At 47.3% G+C, this 23,452-nt stretch overlaps 1 protein-coding gene across 1 annotated transcript in view; it reads left to right on the top strand.

The window, feature by feature from the left end:
- The window catches only part of LOC121324566 (rap guanine nucleotide exchange factor-like 1), a 20,095-nt gene extending 1,781 nt beyond the window's left edge, over positions 1-18,314 (top strand). The window contains exons 2-15 of the mRNA XM_041266617.1: positions 2,888-2,966; positions 3,388-3,538; positions 3,968-4,065; positions 4,197-4,306; positions 4,689-4,856; positions 5,323-5,420; positions 6,592-6,714; positions 7,715-7,893; positions 8,181-8,271; positions 9,704-9,754; positions 9,940-10,027; positions 11,037-11,101; positions 11,210-11,264; positions 17,013-18,314. Coding sequence (XP_041122551.1) covers positions 2,888-2,966; positions 3,388-3,538; positions 3,968-4,065; positions 4,197-4,306; positions 4,689-4,856; positions 5,323-5,420; positions 6,592-6,714; positions 7,715-7,893; positions 8,181-8,271; positions 9,704-9,754; positions 9,940-10,027; positions 11,037-11,101; positions 11,210-11,264; positions 17,013-17,137 — 1,481 coding nt within the window. The 3' untranslated portion in view covers positions 17,138-18,314. The remainder of the gene's footprint in view (positions 1-2,887; positions 2,967-3,387; positions 3,539-3,967; positions 4,066-4,196; positions 4,307-4,688; positions 4,857-5,322; positions 5,421-6,591; positions 6,715-7,714; positions 7,894-8,180; positions 8,272-9,703; positions 9,755-9,939; positions 10,028-11,036; positions 11,102-11,209; positions 11,265-17,012) is intronic.
- Positions 18,315-23,452: the final 5,138 nt, after the last annotated feature.

The raw sequence follows: 23,452 nt of genomic DNA, 5'->3' as shown, positions 1-23,452 counted from the left end.
AATAACAATTGGCGAGTTTAAGCATAGAGGAAAACAGGTCAGTCATTTCAACTGAATTGAGTGCGTTTGTGGAGCTTCTGTCACTCATAATCACATTGCAAATATAGAATTCTGCCATGAAGCAGGGGTGGGGAAAAACAAAGTCTTCCATTGCATAATGCTGTGATCCGTTCCTAGTTTCACTACGAGTTTGATAAGACACGTTTGAGCTTGATTACCTGTACACACTGGGGCTGATCAAGCTCCTAGCAAAACCTGGAATGGGTGAAAGTGCGATGGAATAAAAGTCTTATTGCCAGCCCCGCAGATGTGTTCAGACATTTTAACTGATCGCACAAGAGACTGTTGCATTGGGCATCTGTTAAATGCCAGGGTTGTGTGTGTGTGTGTGTGTGTGTGTGTGTGTGTGTGCGTGAGAGAGTCTGTGTTTATCTGTGTGTGTGTGCGTGAGAGAGTCTTTGTTCATCTGTGTGTGTGTGCGTGAGAGAGTCTGTGTTTGTGTGTGTGTGTGCGTGAGAGAGTCTTTGTTCATCTGTGTGTGTGTGCGTGAGAGAGTCTGTGTTCATCTGTGTGTGTGTGCGTGAGAGAGTCTGTGTTTGTGTGTGTTCGCTTGTTGAGTCGTGGACAGTTGTGTGTGTGTGTGTGTGTGTGTGTGTGTGAGAGTGTGTGTGTGTGTGTGTGTGTGTGTGCGTGAGAGAGTCTGTGTGTGTGTGTGTGTGAGAGTGAGTGTGTGTGTGTGTGTGTGTGTGTGTGTGTGTGTGTGTGTGTGTGTGTGAGAGAGTCTGTGTTTGTGTGTGTGTGCGTGAGAGAGTCTGTTTATCTGTATGTGTGTGTGTGTGTGTGTGTGTGTGTGTGTGAGAGAGTGTGTGTGTGTGTGTGTGTGTGTGCATGAGAGAGTCTGTGTTTATCTGTGTGTGTGTGTGTGAGAGAGTCTGTGTTTGTGTGTGTGTGCGTGTGTGTGTGAGAGAGTCTGTGTGTGTTTGTGAGCCTGTATGTGTGAGTCTGTGTTTGTGTGTGAGCCTGTATGTGTGAGTCTGTGTTCGTGTGTGAGCCTGTATGTGTGAGTCTGTGTTCGTGTGTGTGTGTGTGAGCCTGTGTGTGTGAGTCTGTGTTCGTGTGTGTGAGGCTGTGTGTTTGTTAGTCTGTGTTCATGTGTATGTCTGGTGGGAGTCTGTGTTCATGTTTATGTCTTGTAAGAGTCTGTGTTCAATGTGTGTGTGTTATATAATGCAGCTTTTATAGACACACAGCTGCTGATTCATTTAGAAGCATACTGGAGCATCTGTTAATATTAAGAGGGAGGAGTGGGGGCAGGGGGGGTCTTGAAATCTGCTTTCAAATCTGTGTGTGCTACAGGTGAGTGAAGGAGCCCAAAACCAGGCCTTTCCTCCCTCAGCAGGGTGCTAGGGATCATTTAGCTCTGGACTGCTTCTCATTAAAAAAAATGAATGAATAAATAATCCAGAGCAGAGAGGCTTCCACCAACTACAGCAGAGATGGAAATAAGACTCCCCTTGCGTAGCAGTCTGATCCGTTCCTTGTTTCACTATGATTTTAATAAGACACACAGTGACTGATCAAGCTGGTAATAAAACCTGGACTGGGGGACACTGCTCTTATTGCCAGCCCTGTATAGAGATACAGAGGGAGAGAAACTATATACTGGTCACATGTTACATCATGAGGGGGTCATGAAGTAGATGTGTTATGTAAGAAATATTTCAAAACTATGCAGAGAAAAAAAAAAAACAATGTTCAAAATGGAAGCCAATGTTTGCTTCGGTGTACTTTTTTATATTATTATAAAAACGTAACGTTTTATTTGAGGTTATAAAACAGGTTTTTTGAAAGTAAACAGCATGAAATGTGTGTGGGAGTGAGTTTGATGTTTAGTATTCTGCCTGCATTGATTTTGTAAAATGCATTCTCCCCCTCACAACCCTGGAGTGGAGATTTGAAAGCCATTAAGCCTGTTCTATAAAAAAAAAAAAGGATTGTCGACCCCTGCTCACACACTCCCACCTCAACACTCCTGACAACTCTGCAAAACCCTCACACACTCCCACACTCTCACACTGAGACTCTCTCACGCTCGCACACACTGAGAGACAGACACATACACACACACTGTGACACAGAGGGGGTGTGAGCGGTGTGTCTTGTGGTCGGGGCTGTGTTTCAGGGAGAGTCGATTCCAGGACTAGTGAAGAATGAAGAGACGGCATGGGTTTCATAGCAACAGGACCTGGAGGTGGGGGGGGGGGATAGGTAGATGAGAGAGGGAGGAGGAAGGGGGAAGTGAGAAAGGGAGGGAGAGTAAGAGAAGAGGAGAGAATTTTGAAATACTGCACATACTGTAGGTGCTACATTTACACATGGTACATATTATATAGCATGCATGCGATTTCTTATTTACTTGCATTGGCTATAAACTGCTGGGGCAAGTATTTTTCTCTGTTTTGGCAGATTCCCCCCCCATGCTTTTCCCATGGATCCGAGGCTGACAATGCTTGAATGACTTACTGTGCCAATAAAGTCCATCTGAATTTCAATTTGAGATGCAGGCAGACAGTGTAGATCTTATCTCTGCTGGGGTTGATAGGTATGCTGGGGTTGATAGGTATGTCAACATTGATGGTGTTGCCAAAGCAGTTCAAAGTAAATTATACATGACAGAAACAGTGTGAACATCAATAGAAAAGTGAACGCATGAAAAGGAATAATTAATTACAGTCCCTCAGGCCTGTGACAGACATACTGGGCAGCCAGCGAGCTGTGCGCCCCTCCACCAGTAGGACTGCCACTCTCTCCGGACTGGTCCGGTGTGGGAATTGCCGGAGAGAAATTGCAATTTGTTTTAAAGAATATGTCTCTCTCTCTCTTTCAGAAATCCTGCTTGATGACTTCATGCTTACGCACCCCATTTTCCTCTCTGCAGACAAGCTGCAGCAGGTCCTCCTGCAGGAGTATCCTTCCCACAGTGCCACACCCCGCCCTGACGTCTGTCACAGCCAGGGAGGGGGAGGGAACTTCCTGGTAGTTTCCAAAGTCTGTCGTCAACCGCTGACTTAATTCATTGTTAATCACTCTTTTAGAGGGAAAATATTAATCGTCAGTTGAAAAAATAAAGCACAGAATCTGGATCTCTCAATAACAATTTAAAAAGTATGCAAAAAATAAAAGATGCTTATCTTGAGATTGTATCCCCATCACCCAAGTTTCAATCCTGCTGTCCTGTAGTTATACCAATACAGACTGTCTGTCCTGTAGTTATACCAATACAGACTGTCTGTCCTGTAGTTATACCAATAGAGACTGGCTGTCCTGTAGTTATACCAATAGAGACTGGCTGTCCTGGTTTGCTCCTTGACCTCCCCCACCTCTTAGGTTCCGTGCAGACAGGAAGTCTTGCGAGGGCTGCCGCGGGGCCGACAGTGCGGACAGGAAACAGGCCGTGCTGAGCGTGGCGTTCCGATACCTCAAGACATATCGCCACCTGCTGCAAGATGAGGGGGAGAAATCACACACCTTCCCCAAGGTGAGAGAGACACAGAAAGAGAGACAAAGAAGGAGATGCTGATAGAGAGGACTGAGAGACACAGAGAGGGACTGACTGACTGAGACACAGAGAGAGAGAGAGAGAGAGAGACAGAGAGAGAGAGATGCTGAGACAGAGAGAGAGAGATGATGAGAGAGGAGCAGAGACCAGAGAGGGGACTGGACTGACTGAGAGACACACAGAGAGAGAGAGAGAGAGAGAGAGACAGAGAGAGAGAGATGCTGATAGAGAGGACTGAGAGACACAGAGAGGGGCTGACTGACTGAGACACAGAGAGAGAGAGAGAGAGATGCTGACACAGAGAATGACAGAGCGACACACAAAGAGAGGCACGCACACAGACATCGATTATATTGCTTATCAGTTGAGATGAGTGAATCCCCCCCTCTCCCCTCTCCCCTCTCCCAGGAGCTCTGTGTGTGTGTGGTGGAAGATCTCACTCGGTACCCTGAGCTGGTGGAAGAGGTTCTCAAACTGCAGCGCTGGACTGAGATCCTACAAGACCAGTGAGTGGCCACTGAGAATCCACTGGGATCTAGCTGAGACTGGGGGGGGGAGAGTGTGTGTGTGTGTGTTGCCTTACATGCTGTTGGTTTAGTTGTTGACTGCAGCGTCTCTCCCCGGCTGCTCTCCGCAGGGCTGTGGAGGAGAGTGACAGTAAGAAGCCGGTCCGGCCGCTCTTCAGACACTTCCGTCGGGTCGACGCCTGCCTGCAACCCAGAGAGGCCTTCCGGGGCTCCGACGAGAGTGAGTCACGCAGAGTGAGACGGGGAGCCACTGGGAGTGAGAGTGAAGGAGTGCGTCACTCAGTGAGAGAGGGAGAGAGTGAGACGGAGTTGTGGTTTAAAGACATTTTTTTTTTCTCATATTTTGAATCTAGGGCATTGTGGGTGGGGGAGAGAGAGAGGGAAGGGGAAGGAAAGAGGGACAGGGAGGGGAGAGAGGGATGAGAGGGAGGGGGTGGCTGGATTTATCCCATAATGCAATAGGGACAGAGAAACGGGCTAAAAGTCAACCTGGCTTCATGTGTAGAGTGTAAATAACTGAACTGTTGAACCTGACCTTTTCTTCCATCTGTTCTCTCCCCCTACCCCTCCTCTCTCCCCCTACCCCTCCTCTCCCCTCTCAGTTTTCTGCCGTGTGTACACCCCCGATCACTCCTATGTGACGATCCGCAGTCGCCTGTCCTCCAGCGTGCAGGAGATCCTGGCTCTGGTCTCGGAGAAGCTGCAGTACAGCGGGGAGCAGGAGGGCCAGCAAGGGGCGTTGGTGCTTGTGGCAGTCACCTCTTCTGGGGGTAAGTGCGCCACGATCCTGGGTGGGAGGGGGTCAAGGAGCAGAAGCTGTAATCCATTGCCGTGATACTATCTGTGCAAATTAAAGGGGAGGGAGAAAGGTTTGGTGAAATGGGAGGGGCTTGAAGTGAGAGGGGTGTGTTTTAAAAGCATGTGGGGTGGTTTAAGGAATGGGAGGGGCTTTTGCTAAAGGACCAACATGTGGCGTTAGGGTCCGTCATACATAGAATGCAAGAGATAGAGGGAGCCACCAAACACTGTGTCAGTGATGGGTGATACCGTGAGTGACTGGCAGCGAGTGTGCGTGTGTGTATCTCAGTGATACTGTGAGTGACTGGCAGTGTGTGTGCTTGCTGTGTGTGTGTGTCTCAGTGATACTGTGAGTGACTGGCAGTGTCCCTGCTTGCTCTGCTTGTGTCTCAGTGATACTGTGAGTGACTGAGTCTCTCTGCTTTCCGTGTGTTTCAGAGAAGGCTGTGTTTCGCCCCAGTGAAGACTCTGTGTTCACCACACTGGGAGTGAATACGCACCTCTTTGCCTGTGAGCCCGAGCGGCTGGGAGCTCTGGTGAGTGAGGCTCCCTGCCCCCCTGCTTTTATATATTCTGCATTTCCCAGAGTTCACTCTGGTTCACCATGCATTTGCTTTTATCTGAGCCGCTCCCCCTAAAACGTGTTTTTGAAACAAGTTTTCAAAAGACTTCATTCTGCGTTCCTGTCATAACTTGTCAAGGCCTTCTCTCTGTCTCTGTCTCCTGAGCGAGTACAAAGAGTACAGATCCTCACTGCAGGAATGCAGTAAACACACACACGCACACACACTGACAGACACACGCACGCGCACACACACACACGCACGCCCCCACACACTGACACACACACACGCCCACACACACTGACACACACACACTCGCATACACACTGACAGACACAAGCACGCACGCACGCACACTGACAGACACACGCACGCACATGCACACACACTGACAGACACACGCACACACACACACACACACACACATGCACACACACACGCACGCCCACACACGCACACACACTGACACACACACGCACTCCCCCCCACACACACGCACACACACTGACAGACACACGCACACACACTGACAGACACAAGCACGCCCACACACACACATGCACGCACGCACACTGACACACACACACACGCACGCACACACACACACGCCCACACACTGACACACACACGCACACACTGACAGACACACACTGACAGACACACAGACACTGACACACACACACGCACTGTGGTGCACACTGGACAGACACACAGACAGACACACACACACACGCACACACACACACACGCACACGCACACCGACAGACACATGCGCACACACAGACACACAGACAGGCAGACACACACACACTCACCAAGGCTTTGGAATTTAGTGCAAAGTTAAACAAGGTCACTGGACAGGCTGCCTCAGGCAGTGTATATAAACACTAAAATAAAACACAAGTGTTTGTCAGAGTTGCTAGATCTCAATGGCAGCTCAAAGCCAGCTGGAGACAGAATCACATTCAGGGAAAAAGGTGATAACTTGGTATTGGAGCAGCAGAACTCAGAACCGCTCAGAATGAATGAAGCAAAACCCAGTGAGGACAGGGGAATAAAGGAAAAGAACAAAGCAATTCTACCGACTGCCCAGTGCAAATTTACTGTGGTAAACATTTATAAGGGTAATCTCTCTCTCTCTAGGTGCCATTGCCAGAGGAGATCCACTGGTCCCCTGGTGACAGCAGGCTGCACGACATGAGTGCTGAGGAGGTGGCCAATCAGCTGCTAGCGTTCGACTGGGAGCTCTTCAGCTGTGTGCATGAGGTCAGAGAGGGGAGGGGCTTGGGATAAAAAATAAAAACATGTTACTATGTCTGTGTTAACATACTATTGCTGTACAGCTATGGGCAAAAGTTTTGCATCACCCTGTACAATGAACTCATGTTGCTTCTTAATGTCGACTGAAACCCGCTGAATAACGTTCCGTTAACATATTGAGTTACGTACTGCTTTGTAGTTTTCCATAGACAAAAACTGACAAAAATGGAAAAATGTGACATTTTGAAATCTAACATGAACTACTGTACTACTATTATGGTTTCCGGTAGACTTTTGCAATATCGTTGTGTAGTTTCCTTGATTACATGAAATTAAATCCTAAAATTCTAGGTGATGCAAAACTTTTGGCCAGAGCTGTACACCAGTTTTATTGTCACACATTTAATTGTGTTCCCTTGCTGGGCTGGGCTCTTGTTGCTGGGCTGTTTGTTTCAAGGGTTCTCTTAGCATTCCTAAATATAGTTTGGAAAAGTGTCGTCACAGCTCAGACGACCTTGCAGGGGCTGGTAATCTGCACTAGCGCCCCGCCGTCTACCCTGCCTCCGAGCCTGTCTGCTGGGCTCAGCCAAGGCCAGAGGGAGGTGGGGAGGGTGCCTGTACTGTACAGCATGCAGAAATTATACATGCAGCATTGTGTGTGTGTGATTTGCCACACAAGTTCAAAACAAACCCAGCACGGTTTAAAACTGTCAAGAATTGATGACTTCTCGTCATTAAATTAATTATTTATTATATTTTTTAACATTTCTAAATTCAGTGCTGTTGAGCATTTACTAGTTATGGGTGATATTGTAATCCTAGCTTGCTGTGCTGTGTCCCTGTGTCTCAGTGCTGTCTCTCTGTGCTGTGTCCCTGTGTCTCTGTGTTGTGTCTCTGTGCTGTTGCTGTGTCCCTGTCTGTCGTTGCTGTGTGTTTGTGTCCCTGTCTCTCTGCGATATGTCTCTGTGTCTCTCTACATTTATTGTATTCTAACACTGTGCTGTAGGTGGAGTTTGTGCGCTACGTGTTCCGTGGCGAGGAAGCTCGCTGGCGCCCTCTCAATCTGGAGCTGGTATTGCAGCGCTCCAGTGAGGTCCAGCACTGGGTGGGCACTGAGATCCTGCAGTGCCAATCTCTGCCCAAGAGGGGGCAGCTGCTGCGCAAGTTCATCAAGATTGCGGCGCTGTGAGTGGAAACACTTTACTTTAAGTCACTTCAGTGTTCAGTCCAGTTCAGATCAGTTTAATAATATTAATTTCAATCTGAGTTCTATTCATCCATAACACTCAAAAGCATGCAAGGACCAGAGGGCGATGCACGTCGGTCTGCTTGACTGACTTTCTTACTGGTTCCTCTTCACTTTGTTCTGCAGTTTCTGTCGGTGTACTTCACTGCGCGTTTCCTTCCCTCTCACTTCACAACTCCGCTGCCCTGTTCCACTTCACTTCACTCATCTCTGTCTCTCCTGTCAGGTGCAAACAGAACCAGGACCTGCTGTCCTTCTTCTCTGTGGTGCTGGGGCTGAACAACCCGGCCCTGACCCGACTGCGCCACACCTGGGAGGTGAGGGAGGAGGGGGGGGCAGACTGGAGGAGAGGGGCGGCAGAGAGGGGGAGGGGGGCAGACTGGGAGGGGGAGACTGAGAGGGGGAGAGGGGGGGGGGCAGAGTCTGGAGGAGAGGGGCGGCAGAGAGGGGGGAGGGGGGCCCCTGGGAGGGGGAGAGCAGGGGGGGGGCAGACTGGAGGAGAGGGGCGGCAGAGAGGGGGAGGGGGGGCAGACTGGAGGAGAGGGGCGGGGGTAGACAGTGGGAGGGGGGCAGACTGGGAGGGGGAGAGAGCGGAGTGGCAGACTGGAGGAGAGGGGCGGCAGAGAGGGAGGGGAGGGGGCAGACTGGAGGGGGGAGAGCGGGGGGGGGGCAGACTGGAGGAGAGGGGTGGCAGACAGGGGGGGAGGGGGGCAGACTGGGAGGGGGGAGAGAGGGAGTGGCAGAACTGGAGGAGAGGGGCGGCAGACGGGGGAGGGGGGCAGACTGGGAGGGGGGGGAGAGCGGGGGTGCAGACTGGAGGAGAGGGGTGGCAGAGAGGGGGAGGGGGGCAGACTGGGAGGGGGAGAGTGGAGTGGCAGACTGGAGGAGAGGGGCGGTAGACAGGGGGAGGGGGGCAGGGACTGGGAGGGGGGGAGAGGGGGAGAGCGGTGGAGCAGCAGACTGGAGGAGAGGGGCGGCAGACAGGGGGAGGGGGGCAGACTGGGAGGGGGGGAGAGCGGGGGGGGCAGACTGGAGGAGAGGGGGCGGTAGACAGGGGGAGGGGGGGCAGACTGGGAGGGGGAGAGCGGGGGGGCAGACTGGGGAGGAGAGGGGCGGTAGACAGGGGGAGGGGGGCAGACTGGGAGGGGGGGAGAGCGGGGGGGGGCAGACTGGAGGAGAGGGGCGGGTCGGTAGACAGGGGGAGGGGGGCAGACTGGGAGGGGGAGAGCGGGGGGTGCAGACTGGAGGAGAGGGGTAGACAGGGGGAGGGGGGCAGACTGGGACAGGGGAGAGAGCGGAGTGGCAGACTGGAGGAGAGGGGCGGGCAGACAGGGGGAGGGGGGCCCCCCCCCGACTGGGAGGGGGGGAGGCTCCCGTCGGGGGTGCAGACTGGAGGAGAGGGGCGGCAGAGGCGGGGCAGACTGGAGGAGAGGGGCGGCAGAGAGGGGGGCTGGGGGCAGACCCGGGGAGAATGACGGAGACCTCCTCCCCCCGGAGGGGCCCCGAGACTGGCGGAGAGGGGCGGCACCTTGACTCTTTATTTTGAATATATTTGCTGTGCTAAATCACGGTAATAGTTCTGTTAGATTTGAAGAGATTGATACAGTTATGAACACCAGCTTTCAGTACAGGGGAGGGGATAGGGGCGGTAGGGACTCTAACCTGTCTGTGTCGGAGGAGAGAGAAGGGGGAAGTGTGACTGTGTCTCTAACCCATCTCTCTCTCTCTCTCTCTCTCTCTCTCTCTCAGGGGCTGCCCAGCAAGTTTAAGAAACAGTTCCAGCAGCTGGAGAGCATCTCGGTGAGTGAGAGAGAGAGCGGTGTGGTATTGCCGGGACAGAGTGCGGTAAAGAGCGGTAAAGCCCAGTGAGGAGAATGAACCATGATGTGATAAAAGCATAACAATGGTGATTCGGACTCTGCTGCTGCTCCCCTGGGGTTTGCTCTGACGCCACTCTCCCTCTTCTCTTCTCTTTCTGAGTTTAGGACCCCTCCCGAAATCACAAGTCCTACCGGGACCTTCTCTCCAGCCTTAGGCCCCCCGTCATCCCCTTCACCCCCTTGCTCCTCAAAGGTAAGACATCTCGTCATTATTATTATTATTAATTGCAGAGTCACTTCAATAGGACCTTGTTTGTTTTTATGTCTCATCTGAAGGCGGGAGCACAAGGAAGTTAAGTGACTTGCTCAGGGTCACACACAGTGACAGTGACAGTGGCTGAGCCAGGATTTGAACCAGGGACCTTCTCGTAACAAGACCCATTCTTTAACAACTGGACCACCCAGCCTCCTTCATTACAGCTGCAGCCAGCAACAGACCTCCCAGCCCAGGATGGAGCTGTAACTAGAGCAATGCTCAGGAGCAAACAGCACAGTCCAGCCCCCGAAAGGTTTGGTGGTCCAGTGGTTAAAGAAAAGGGCTTGTAACCAGGAGGTCACCAGTTCACCTCCTGACTCACTGTGTGTGACCCTGAGCAAACCTTGCGATCTGTCTACCCTAACACAGCAATGCTGGTGTACTGGGAGAACTACCATAAACAATTCCCCACAGTGAAATCTCAGCAAAGTGTAATAAAGCACAGTCAAAGCATGGTGAAGCACGGAGAGGTCTGGTAAAGCATAGGGAAGCATTGTAAAGCACAGAGAGGTCTGGTAAAGCATAGGCAAGCATTGTAAAGCACAGAGAAGCATTGTAAAGCACAGAGAGGTATGGTAAAGCATAGGGAAGCATTGTAAAGCACAGAGGTATGGTAAAGCATAGGCAAGCATTGTAAAGCACAGAGAGGTCTGGTAAAGCATAGGGAAGCATTGTAAAGCACAGAGAGGTCTGGTAAAGGTGAAAGGTCAACCGTAACTTGCATTACGAACGTAGTGCTTGCATCAGCTACAGAAACTGCCCCCTCCCCCTCCCCCTCCACACACACCTTTGAAACCAAAGTTATGCCACTGGGTAAAGGATATTAATAAACATGGCAAGCCAGGGTAAACTATGGGAGTATATCCATGGGAAAAGTACTGGGGGAATCTGCAAAAACAGTGAAAAATACTGTGGTAAATCCTCTTCCTCTCCCTCTCTCTCTCAGATTTGACATTCCTTCACGAGAGCAGCAAGACTTTCCACGGGCCTCTGGTGAACTTCGAGAAGATGGTGAGCGAGTGTAAACCAACAGAGTTATTAGTTTTGCAGTGTCAGAGATCAGTCTCTTGATCCAGAGCTCACTGTTATAATGACTCCTTTCTCTCTCCCCCCCAACAGCACAAAGTTGCAGAGATGATCCGGACCATTCGGAGGTACAGGAGCTCCCCACCCAGTGAGTATCACACACCAGCTATCTTCAGCGCTCTGAATACTGAACACAAACACAGCGCTCTGAATACTGAACACAAACACAGCCCTCTGAATACTGAACACAAACCCAGCGCTCTGAATACTGAACACAAACACAGCCCTCTGAATACTGAACACAAACACAGCCCTCTGAATACTGAACACAAACCCAGCGCTCTGAATACTGAACACAAACACAGCCCTCTGAATACTGAACACAAACACAGCGCTCTGAATACTGAACACAAACACAGCCCTCTGAATACTGAACACAAACCCAGCGCTCTGAATACTGAACACAAACCCAGCGCTCTGAATACTGAACACAAACCCAGCGCTCTGAATACTGAACACAAACCCAGCGCTCTGAATACTGAACACAAACCCAGCGCTCTGAATACTGAACACAAACCCAGCCCTCTGAATACTGAACACAAACCCAGCGCTCTGAATACTGAACACAAACCCAGCCCTCTGAATACTGAACACAAACCCAGCCCTCTGAATACTGAACACAAACCCAGCGCTCTGAATACTGAACACAAACCCAGCGCTCTGAATACTGAACACAAACACAGCCCTCTGAATACTGAACACAAACCCAGCGCTCTGAATACTGAACACAAACCCAGCGCTCTGAATACTGAACACAAACCCAGCCCTCTGAATACTGAACACAAACCCAGCGCTCTGAATACTGAACACAAACCCAGCGCTCTGAATACTGAACACAAACCCAGCGCTCTGAATACTGAACACAAACCCAGCCCTCTGAATACTGAACACAAACCCAGCCCTCTGAATACTGAACACAAACCCAGCCCTCTGAATACTGAACACAAACCCAGCGCTCTAAATACTGAACACAAACCCTGCGCTCTGAATACTGAACACAAACACAGCCCTCTGAATACTGAACACAAACACAGCGCTCTGAATACTGAACACGAACACAGCGCTCTGAATACTGAACACAAACACAGCCCTCTGAATACTGAACACAAACCCAGCGCTCTGAATACTGAACACAAACACAGCCCTCTGAATACTGAACACAAACACAGCGCTCTGAATACTGAACACAAACACAGCCCTCTGAATACTGAACACAAACACAGCGCTCTGAATACTGAACATGAACACAGCGCTCTGAATACTGAACACAAACCCAGCCCTCTGAATACTGAACACAAACCCAGCGCTCTGAATACTGAACACAAACCCAGCGCTCTGAATACTGAACACAAACCCAGCCCTCTGAATACTGAACACAAACCCAGCCCTCTGAATACTGAACACAAACCCAGCGCTCTGAATACTGAACACAAACACAGCCCTCTGAATACTGAACTGAACACAAACACAGCGCTCTGAATACTGAACATGAACACAGCGCTCTGAATACTGAACACAAACCCAGCCCTCTGAATACTGAACACAAACCCAGCGCTCTGAATACTGAACACAAACACAGCCCTCTGAATACTGAACACAAACCCAGCCCTCTGAATACTGAACACAAACCCAGCCCTCTGAATACTGAACACAAACCCAGCCCTCTGAATACTGAACACAAACCCAGCCCTCTGAATACTGAACACAAACCCAGCCCTCTGAATACTGAACACAAACCCAGCCCTCTGAATACTGAACACAAACCCAGCCCTCTGAATACTGAACACAAACCCAGCGCTCTGAATACTGAACACAAACCCAGCCCTCTGAATACTGAACACAAACCCAGCCCTCTGAATACTGAACACAAACCCAGCGCTCTGAATACTGAACACAAACCCAGCCCTCTGAATACTGAACACAAACCCAGCGCTCTGAATACTGAACACAAACCCAGCGCTCTGAATACTGAACACAAACCCAGCGCTCTGAATACTGAACACAAACCCAGCCCTCTGAATACTGAACACAAACCCAGCGCTCTGAATACTGAACACAAACCCAGCGCTCTGAATACTGAACACAAACCCAGCCCTCTGAATACTGAACACAAACCCAGCCCTCTGAATACTGAACACAAACCCAGCGCTCTGAATACTGAACACAAACCCTGCGCTCTGAATACTGAACACAAACACAGCGCTCTGAATACTGAACACAAACCCAGCCCTCTGAATACTGAACACAAACCCAGCGCTCTGAACAGTGAACACAAACCCAGCGCTCTGAATACTGAACACAAACCCAGCGCTCTGAATAGTGAACACAAACCCAGCGCTCTGAATAGTGAACACAAACCCAGCCCTCTGAATACTGAACACAAACCCAGCGCTCTGAATACTGAACACAAACCCAGCGCTCTGAACAGTGAACACAAACCCAGCGCTCTGAATACTGAACACAAACCCAGCCCTCTGAATACTGAACACAAACCCAGCGCTCTGAATACTGAACACAAACCCAGCGCTCTGAATACTGAACACAAACCCAGCGCTCTGAATACTGAACACAAACCCAGCGCTCTGAATACTGAACACAAACCCAGCCCTCTGAATACTGAACACAAACCCAGCGCTCTGAATACTGAACACAAACCCTGCGCTCTGAATACTGAACACAAACACAGCGCTCTGAATACTGAACACAAACCCAGCCCTCTGAATACTGAACACAAACCCAGCGCTCTGAACAGTGAACACAAACCCAGCGCTCTGAATACTGAACTGAACAGAAACCCAGCGCTCTGAATAGTGAACACAAACCCAGCACTCTGAATAGTTAACACAAACACAGCCCTCTGAATACTGAACACAAACCCAGCGCTCTGAACAGTGAACACAAACCCAGCGCTCTGAATACTGAACACAAACCCAGCCCTCTGAATACTGAACACAAACCCAGCGCTCTGAATACTGAACACAAACCCAGCGCTCTGAATACTGAACACAAACCCAGCGCTCTGAATACTGAACACAAACCCAGCGCTCTGAATACTGAACACAAACCCAGCGCTCTGAATACTGAACACAAACCCAGCGCTCTGAATACTGAACACAAACCCTGCGCTCTGAATACTGAACACAAACACAGCGCTCTGAATACTGAACACAAACCCAGCCCTCTGAATACTGAACACAAACCCAGCGCTCTGAACAGTGAACACAAACCCAGCGCTCTGAATACTGAACACAAACCCAGCGCTCTGAATAGTGAACACAAACCCAGCACTCTGAATAGTTAACACAAACACAGCCCTCTGAATACTGAACACAAACCCAGCGCTCTGAATACTGAACACAAACCCAGCGCTCTGAATACTGAACACAAACCCAGCGCTCTGAATACTGAACACAAACCCAGCCCTCTGAATACTGAACACAAACCCAGCGCTCTGAATACTGAACACAAACCCAGCGCTCTGAATACTGAACACAAACCCAGCGCTCTGAATACTGAACACAAACCCAGCGCTCTGAATACTGAACACAAACCCAGCCCTCTGAATACTGAACACAAACCCAGCGCTCTGAATACTGAACACAAACCCAGCGCTCTGAATACTGAACACAAACACAGCGCTCTGAATACTGAACACAAACCCAGCCCTCTGAATACTGAACACAAACCCAGCGCTCTGAATACTGAACACAAACCCAGCGCTCTGAATACTGAACACAAACCCAGCGCTCTGAATACTGAACACAAACCCAGCGCTCTGAATACTGAACACAAACCCAGCGCTCTGAATACTGAACACAAACCCAGCGCTCTGAATACTGAACACAAACCCAGCGCTCTGAATACTGAACACAAACCCAGCGCTCTGAATACTGAACACAAACCCAGCCCTCTGAATACTGAACACAAACCCAGCGCTCTGAATACTGAACACAAACCCTGCGCTCTGAATACTGAACACAAACACAGCGCTCTGAATACTGAACACAAACCCAGCCCTCTGAATACTGAACACAAACCCAGCGCTCTGAATAGTGAACACAAACCCAGCGCTCTGAATACTGAACACAAACCCAGCGCTCTGAATACTGAACACAAACCCAGCACTCTGAATACTGAACACAAACACAGCCCTCTGAATACTGAACACAAACCCAGCGCTCTGAATACTGAACACAAACCCAGCGCTCTGAATACTGAACACAAACCCAGCGCTCTGAATACTGAACACAAACCCAGCGCTCTGAATACTGAACACAAACACAGCGCTCTGAATACTGAACACAAACCCAGCGCTCTGAATACTGAACACAAACCCAGCGCTCTGAATACTGAACACAAACCCAGCGCTCTGAATACTGAACACAAACCCAGCGCTCTGAATACTGAACACAAACCCAGCGCTCTGAATACTGAACACAAACCCAGCGCTCTGAATACTGAACACAAACCCAGCGCTCTGAATACTGAACACAAACCCAGCGCTCTGAATACTGAACACAAACCCAGCGCTCTGAATACTGAACACAAACCCAGCGCTCTGAATACTGAACACAAACCCAGCCCTCTGAATACTGAACACAAACCCAGCGCTCTGAACAGTGAACACAAACCCAGCGCTCTGAATACTGAACTGAACAGAAACCCAGCGCTCTGAATAGTGAACACAAACCCAGCACTCTGAATAGTTAACACAAACACAGCCCTCTGAATACTGAACACAAACCCAGCGCTCTGAATACTGAACACAAACCCAGCGCTCTGAATACTGAACACAAACCCAGCGCTCTGAATAGTGAACACAAACACAGAATCTGCCGATTTCTTATGAAAATGCTTATATGGCGCCCGACCGATCTGGTGCCTGGACACCAATAAAGCGATCTCTTTTCCGCGTGGAAATCAAATGAGTCTTTCTGCGCCTTGGGTCCGGTTCCCTACATTCCAGTTTTCTGATAGCCGGCGCGTATTTAAAATTTTTGCACGAATCCACACGATTATCTGATTCAGTCAAAGAAGACACTGCACATCTATTACAAACTATAGCATTACTTTAAGAAGGCTGACGAAGTTCTGCCCTGGTGAGGACCTCGTAATTGAAAGAAATAGAGAAAGAAAAAAAACATGCATGATAAAAACAGCCGAAAAATATAAAAACTTCAGAGACGGCGCTTACCCGCTAGATGCTGTGAAAACGCCAATCTGGAAGCAGTGATCAGCGGGGAGAAGTGGCATGCCGGATGCAAGCATTACCTAATAAATGTTACCTTAAGTTCAATGTACAAATAAAACGCGAGAGGAAAATCAGTATTTGAATTGCTGTTCTGCTAGGTTGAGATTTTGGACTACACCATTGACTGTACAGTCAACATAAATACAGTCCTGGTGCACCATCTGCTGGCCAGCTCTGGTAAATGCATGGGAGTTCCTTATTCATATTAGGAAGAGAACTATTAAACTCAGAAAAGTGTTCAGTTTTGAATTAATTAAAGAAACATAATAAACTCAGTGACACACAATTGGACTGAAAGACTTTCTTAATCTCTTGACTGAAGCAGAAACACTTCTAGTTGAAACGTTTGAGACCTGAAGAAAGTTGCTGTGTTAGTAAAGAGTGTTCTCCAACAGTGTTTGTCATTGAATTTCATTTAGTTCTTTCAGCTGTGTGGATAGAAAAGTCAACACAGTGCAGTAAAGTGCTTATTGTTTAAGAATTCTATCAGCACATTGACCGGAACTTTTACACCAGTCTTTTGCCTGTTTTAATTTTTGCATCGATTTCGTTTCATTGAATGGCATTCTATTTTTTCCCCTCCAGCTCTGGACACAGACTCCACCCCCTCGTACCTGCAGACGAAGGCCTTCGTCAGGCAGCTGCAGGTCATCGACAATCAGAACCTGCTCTTCAACATGTCCTACAAACTGGAGCCCAAAGACACCTGAAACACGTCCCATCGGGCACTTACCCTGGACAGCCATGGGGGGCAGGGGGTCCTTAGGAACAGAAGCCGAGGAGCTTCACCCAGTGCAGGGGGTCAGAACTCCGTTTTTGGGGTGCAGCGCCCCCTCCGATATCTCACCCATCGATGATAATTCACTCATTGGCTTGGTCTGTGCTTGACAGTAAGCTGTACAAGTGCTGTATTTCTCTGGATGAGCCACTAAGCCTGGTTTCCACTGCCTTGCTCCAGGTACAGCTGAGCTGGCCAGTCTGGGTGAGGGGCGGTTAAAGATGGCTGTCTGCGTTCACGTGTGATTTTTTTTTTTTTTGTTATGAGCAAGTCGGAGAACGCGCTACGGTCAGAGAGCCCTAACGTCAGAGCGCTCGCTACAATCAGACAGCAATCTGTTATTGAAATGACCAGATAGGTGTCAGGAGTTTGAACAATCAGGCCCAGACTCTGCTCTGATGAGTGGACTTTCATAGCAGCATGAAAACGTCTCTCCTGAGAGTTTGTAGATTCACTGACAGGACTTGCTAATGCAGCTGAGTGAGGAATCATTTTTTAAAACTCCCGATCAATTCAATAATAGAACTGAAGGCAGCCCTGAACCCCAGGACCTGGTGCAGCAGCAGCACGGCTAGTGTTGAGTTTCGAGCCAACAGAATACCACCCCCTCTGTTGATTATCATGATCAGTGCACTTACCCCCCACTGCCAAACACCTGTATTATAGTGATGTATGTAAGAGAGTGTGAGAGAGAGAATATGTATATATGTAAATATTTGAGAGTATATTTTGTGTAGGAAGCATATGAAAAGATGGCAAAGTGTATATATATAATTAGAACTATACACTATTTGAAAAAGGAAAACTGCTGTGTACCAAAAAGAAAAAAAAATTAATGTAGGTACAGAAAAATGTGAATAATTAATTAATAAAGAAATCACTATCGGGAGTCCATGTTCAGATATGATGAAGACATGGAAGAGAGGAAGAGACGAACACGCTAAGGAGATGAACACGCTAAGGTTCCGTGCTGTGACGTGTTCCGCGCTGCTGAGAAGGGCTGTGTGCATCATCACCTTGCTTTTTTTTTTTTTCTAAACAAAGGCTTGTATTGTTGATGGGTTTTTGTTTCAACTTTTTTCATGCCAGTAAAGCCCTACCCCAGACACCGCCAGCTTCATTTCGTGTGGTTCTGTTATAAGAAACTCAAGCAGAGCCCAGAGCTGCATAATCTACACTAACACAGCAATGCTGGTGTACTGGGAAAACTACCATAAACAATTCCCCACAGTGAAATCTCAGCAAAGTGTAATAAAGCACAGTCAAAGCATGGTGAAGCACGGAGAGGTCTGGTAAAGCATAGGGAAGCATTGAAAAGCACAGAGAGGTATGGTAAAGCATAGGGAAGCATTGTAAAGCACAGAGAGGTCTGGTAAAGCATAGGCAAGCATTGTAAGCACAGAGAGGTCTGGTAAAGCTTAGGGAAGCATTGTAAAGCACAGAGAGGTCTGGTAAAGCATAGGGAAGCATTGTAAAGCACAGAGGTATGGTAAAGCATAGGCAAGCATTGTAAAGCACAGAGAGGTCTGGTAAAGCATAGGGAAGCATTGTAAAGCACAGAGAGGTCTGGTAAAGCATAGGGAGGCATTGTAAAGCACAGAGAAGTCTGGTAAAGCATAGGGAAGCATTGTAAAGCACAGAGGTATGGTAAAGCATAAGTAAGGCTTGGCATATTTAAAAAAAAGGGTGACCTGTTTGTTTGTGAAAGGTGTGTTCAGCGTGAACGTGCCGCGTCGATTCGGGTTTTCAATAAATAAAAACGTGTCGAATCTAGATGTGTTTCTGTGGGTTTGCTTTTGTGTTCGATATCAAAGTGATTTTAATCTCAAATTACCGCCGCCTGTGCGTTTCATTGCACGACCCGCAGTGAAATCAAAGGCAGCGAGATGAATGGGAAAAGCAACGAGAAACTTCAAAACGAGGTAAAACTGGGAAACGCATTATTTTCAGCTTTTCTTCCCCACCAATACTAGTATCTTTGCAGCAGTCCCCAGCGCGCAAGACCGGTTCTTTATTAGTGTTTCAGATTATATTATCATTTGTTGTTCAATTATTATTATTATTATTAGTAGTAGTCGTTCTTACTTGGTAAATGTTGACAGTTTACCGGTAAAAAGTAAGATTTACCACACTCCGACTGTTACCGTAACACGTGTACAATTCACTGTCGGTGTGATCGAGCCGTGAACGAATCAAACCGTGAAATATCCGCGGATCTCAGCACAGTCACAGACTTGAGCCGCAGTTACATCGCCCAGCCACTGCGGGGGGGGGAAGGGGGGGTGCAAGTGGCGCTGTGCTTGAAAGACACATTAGAATTACACTGTAGTGCCTCCTTCCTCCAGTAGATGGCGCCCATGTTTATGCCTTTTTTAAAGTAAATATTGTTAAAGAACTGTTCAGGTGAAATTGATTGATTGTGTACTGCATGAAGATACATTTCTGTAGATTTCTGTAATTTCCTGCAGGTCTGCGATACATTTCTTTCATGTTCTGTATTTCTTTTGTAGGATTAATTACTGATATTTGTTTAATATGTACACCATTATGTATGTGTACATATAATAAGAATATAATATATTTATTTTATATATATATATATCATGCCTTTCATAGTGGCCCACCATCACAAAGCACTTTACAGAGGTAGGCTATGAACTGTGCATTATATGCAGAGTCACTTACAATAGGACACTGATTTAACATTTCATAAGCAGGATGGAGCACAAGGAGGTTAAGTGACTTGCTCAGGGTCACACAGTGAGTCAGTCAGTGGCAGAGGTGCGATATGAACCGGGGACCACCTGGTTACACCCCCTGGACTTTAACCACTGGACCACACTAATATATATATATATATATATATATATATATATATATATATATATATATATATATATATATATATATATATATATATATATATATATATATATATATATTAGATACGGTACATCAACATACAGTGTCTTTGTTCCCCATAGTTGAACAGTTATGGATGAAAGTGTCTGTTAAATAATTAAATACATTACAATTAAATAAATTACCATGGTACAATTATAACCTTACCAAGATGGCGTTTCAATAATGCTATTGCATATATCGCCGAAGCGGTGACGCGCATTGTGCTGTGACGCGTGACGCAGTGCGTCGAGGCGAGACTCGGTAATTTCCGTCCCGTTTCGTTCCCAACTTCGGGCTCCGAGTCTCCATTTTGTTTCTACTGGAGATTTCATTTCCGGGGTTTTATTTTTATTTTTTCCCTAAGAAAGGGGAAAGGAAGAGAAAGAAAACAAGAGAGAGAGAGAGAGAGAGAGAGAGAGAGAGAGAGAGAGAGAGAGAGAGAGAGAGAAAAAAGAAAGAAAAAAGAGAGAAAGGAAAGAAGGAAAGAAAGAAAATATAAACAGACACACACAGAGAGGATATAAAAACACGAATAAAATAACGCATTTTAAGCTCAGTGTTTTGAGTCGTTGCAACGTTTAAATCCTTCCGCGAGTCTCTGGTAATTGTACGGAGTTGGCGTGGGGGGGTGAGAGGCGGTTTATAATTATACGGAGTTGGCGTGGGGGGGTGAGAGGCGGTTTATAATTATACGGAGTTGGCGTGGGGGGGTGAGAGGCGGTTTATAATTATACGGAGTTGGCGTGGGGGGGTGAGAGGCGGTTTATAATTATACGGAGTTGGCGTGGGGGGGTGAGAGGCGGTTTATAATTATACGGAGTTGGCGTGGGGGGGTGAGAGGCGGTTTATAATTGTACGGAGTTGGCGTGGGGGGGTGAGAGGAGGCTTATAATTATTAATAACTCGCATTTTCAGTACGTTTCAAACCTCCAACCCCCATGTTGTTGTTATTGAGAGAAACTGGACGCCAAACCTCCAGACAGTCGCCGTTCACTTCGAGACGAGGTAAGTGAAGGACCGGGAATATTAAACCGCACACAAGAATCACGACTAACAAAATAGGCGACTTTACTTTTTTATTTATTTATTTATTTTAGTTCAGCAACTAGTAAAAGTGAACTGCTTAGTTTTTCATTCCAACAGTTTAGCTGGAGATTAAACGAATGGAAACGAGGATTGATAATACTAGTAATATAGTAATGCACACATTGACGTGCAGTAATCTCAAATCTTCCGTGTACTGACTGTGTGTGTAAAGAGTACGTTTCATAGTTTAATTATGAAGAAGGAAATGAAATTAAATGCTTGTGTCAGTATAATGTAGCAATGTTAGTCACAAGTACTAATAACATGTACAGTGAATATTCAGGTGTGGCGTTGTCATGTGTATGTGTGTGTAGATAGATAATTAACATTTGAAAAAGGAAAAATGCTGTGTACCAAAATGTAAATAACTGATTTAAAAAAAAAAATCATGTCGGGACGTTTCGGACTGCAAGCCCTTCTTCAGCGGGATGGAAACAGCAGCGCTGTAAACAAGCTGCTATAAACGACTTGGCTTTTCAACAGAAAGCTTCCGGAGGAGGATGACTTCAGAATAGAATGTTAATGTCAAAACGTTCGACACATTACGTTCGGTGATGCAGTACTGTCTGTGCGCAGGTGTAGTGTTTGCACGCAGGCCCCTCACACCAACCATTCCAGATGGACAAGAGATCTCCATGTTTACACCTTTTTGAAGTTCAGTGTCAGGGATGGAAATAAGCCTCCTGTTGCATAGCCATTTCACCCCTTCCAGGTTTTACTAGGAGCTTGATCAGACACACCTGAGCTTGTTACCTGGCTGTGGCTAATCAAGCTGGTAGTTAAATCTGGAACAGGTGAAACTGCTGTGCAACCAGAGTCTATAAAACACACTTGCAGTGTTTTGTGATTTTGGTCTTGTTAACGTGATACGTACCTCTGCTGTGATAAGAGATAATATACAATGCAAAGAAAGTATCTCCTTTCAATTATTTGTTTTTTCTTTGTTTTTCTTTCTCTTTCACGTCTCAGATTTGAGGGTTGAGTGTGTGCAGGTTTGCGAGCGAGCTCTGGAGTTAAGGCACTGTGTGTGTGAGAGCACAATTTGCCAGCTTCTTCCTCCCACATGCACTGCAGTACAAGCCCACAGCTGCTAGCAGTGCTTCAGTGCAATGTACTGTTTTTATAATGCTGTGAACCTCACAGGTGTGGGTGTGCAGTTAGGGTTAACTTTAACATCACAGGGACAGAGGGAGGCTTTATATCAACCAGGGTCTTGATCAGTTCCAGTTTAAAATCAATTCTCAATTCCTTTTCCATCAGTCTTTCTCAGTGACTTCAAATCTACAAGGAAAATGCCTTTTTCTTGTAGATTTGAAGACACTGAGAAAGACTTCCAACTTTTACCTCTTCACTGGCATTCCATCAAATCACTATGATGGGATATTCCTGAAATTGGCGATGTGAGAAATCCTTGCGCGAACCTCGCTCAGTGGGTTGGGTTGGTAGAAATGAGTCCTGCATTTTATAAGTGACTGGAGCAAAAAGATATCGAGCAAAGGAGACCACTGCATCGGTGCTATCTGGATTAAATCAGACCCACCCTCCTGTACATGACAGTCTATAGCTCTCCTTTCTTAAATCCATTAAGTTCCGTCGTCCTCATCTGAGGCTACTTGGAGTTTGTTTTGGAGTTTTTAACTGGCATCTGCAGTACCTGTTATTTAAAATATCTCTAACTACATTCTTCTGATAAACTTGCTCTAATTTTGTTAAAGATTGTGAAAGACTTGCGTCTGCCTGGGATGTAATTGAAACAGCAGCTGTTGCCCTGTGCAGTTTTGCCAGGGTCAGGGTCTGCAGGTTCTGAAATTTGATTTCTATTTATTTATTTATTTTTAACATACACTAGTTGGGGAAATGGCCCGTGTTTGTTGGTCAGTAAGGGGAGGGATTTATGCACAGTGTAATACAAGTCTTGTCCTGAACTCTGCACGTCTTATTAGTGCTCATCATGTCAGTCGGATGCAAAGAGTAAATTCATTTCGGCATGCGTCAAAGTGAAACGTCTGACTGATCTTGGAGGGAGGATGGAGGTGGGTGGGTGCCAGGGATGTGAGAAATCAGGCACCCCTGTTAAATCTGCTTTGAAATGATCTCATTCTCATCCCAGCATGAGTCTGTATGTTTGCTGTAAATATATATATATATATATATATATATATATATATATATAATATATATATATATTATTAAATTTGAAACTTGTTGAACTGAGATGAAGAGAGTTTACTGTCTGTGTGTGTGTGTCTCTGTGTGT

The sequence above is a fragment of the Polyodon spathula genome, chromosome 12 (assembly GCF_017654505.1).
Source record: "Polyodon spathula isolate WHYD16114869_AA chromosome 12, ASM1765450v1, whole genome shotgun sequence".
In the NCBI taxonomy this organism is placed as follows: Eukaryota; Metazoa; Chordata; class Actinopteri; order Acipenseriformes; family Polyodontidae; genus Polyodon; species Polyodon spathula.
The sequence above is the reverse complement of the archived record's forward strand: the minus strand, read 5'-3'. Positions and strand labels throughout refer to the sequence as shown.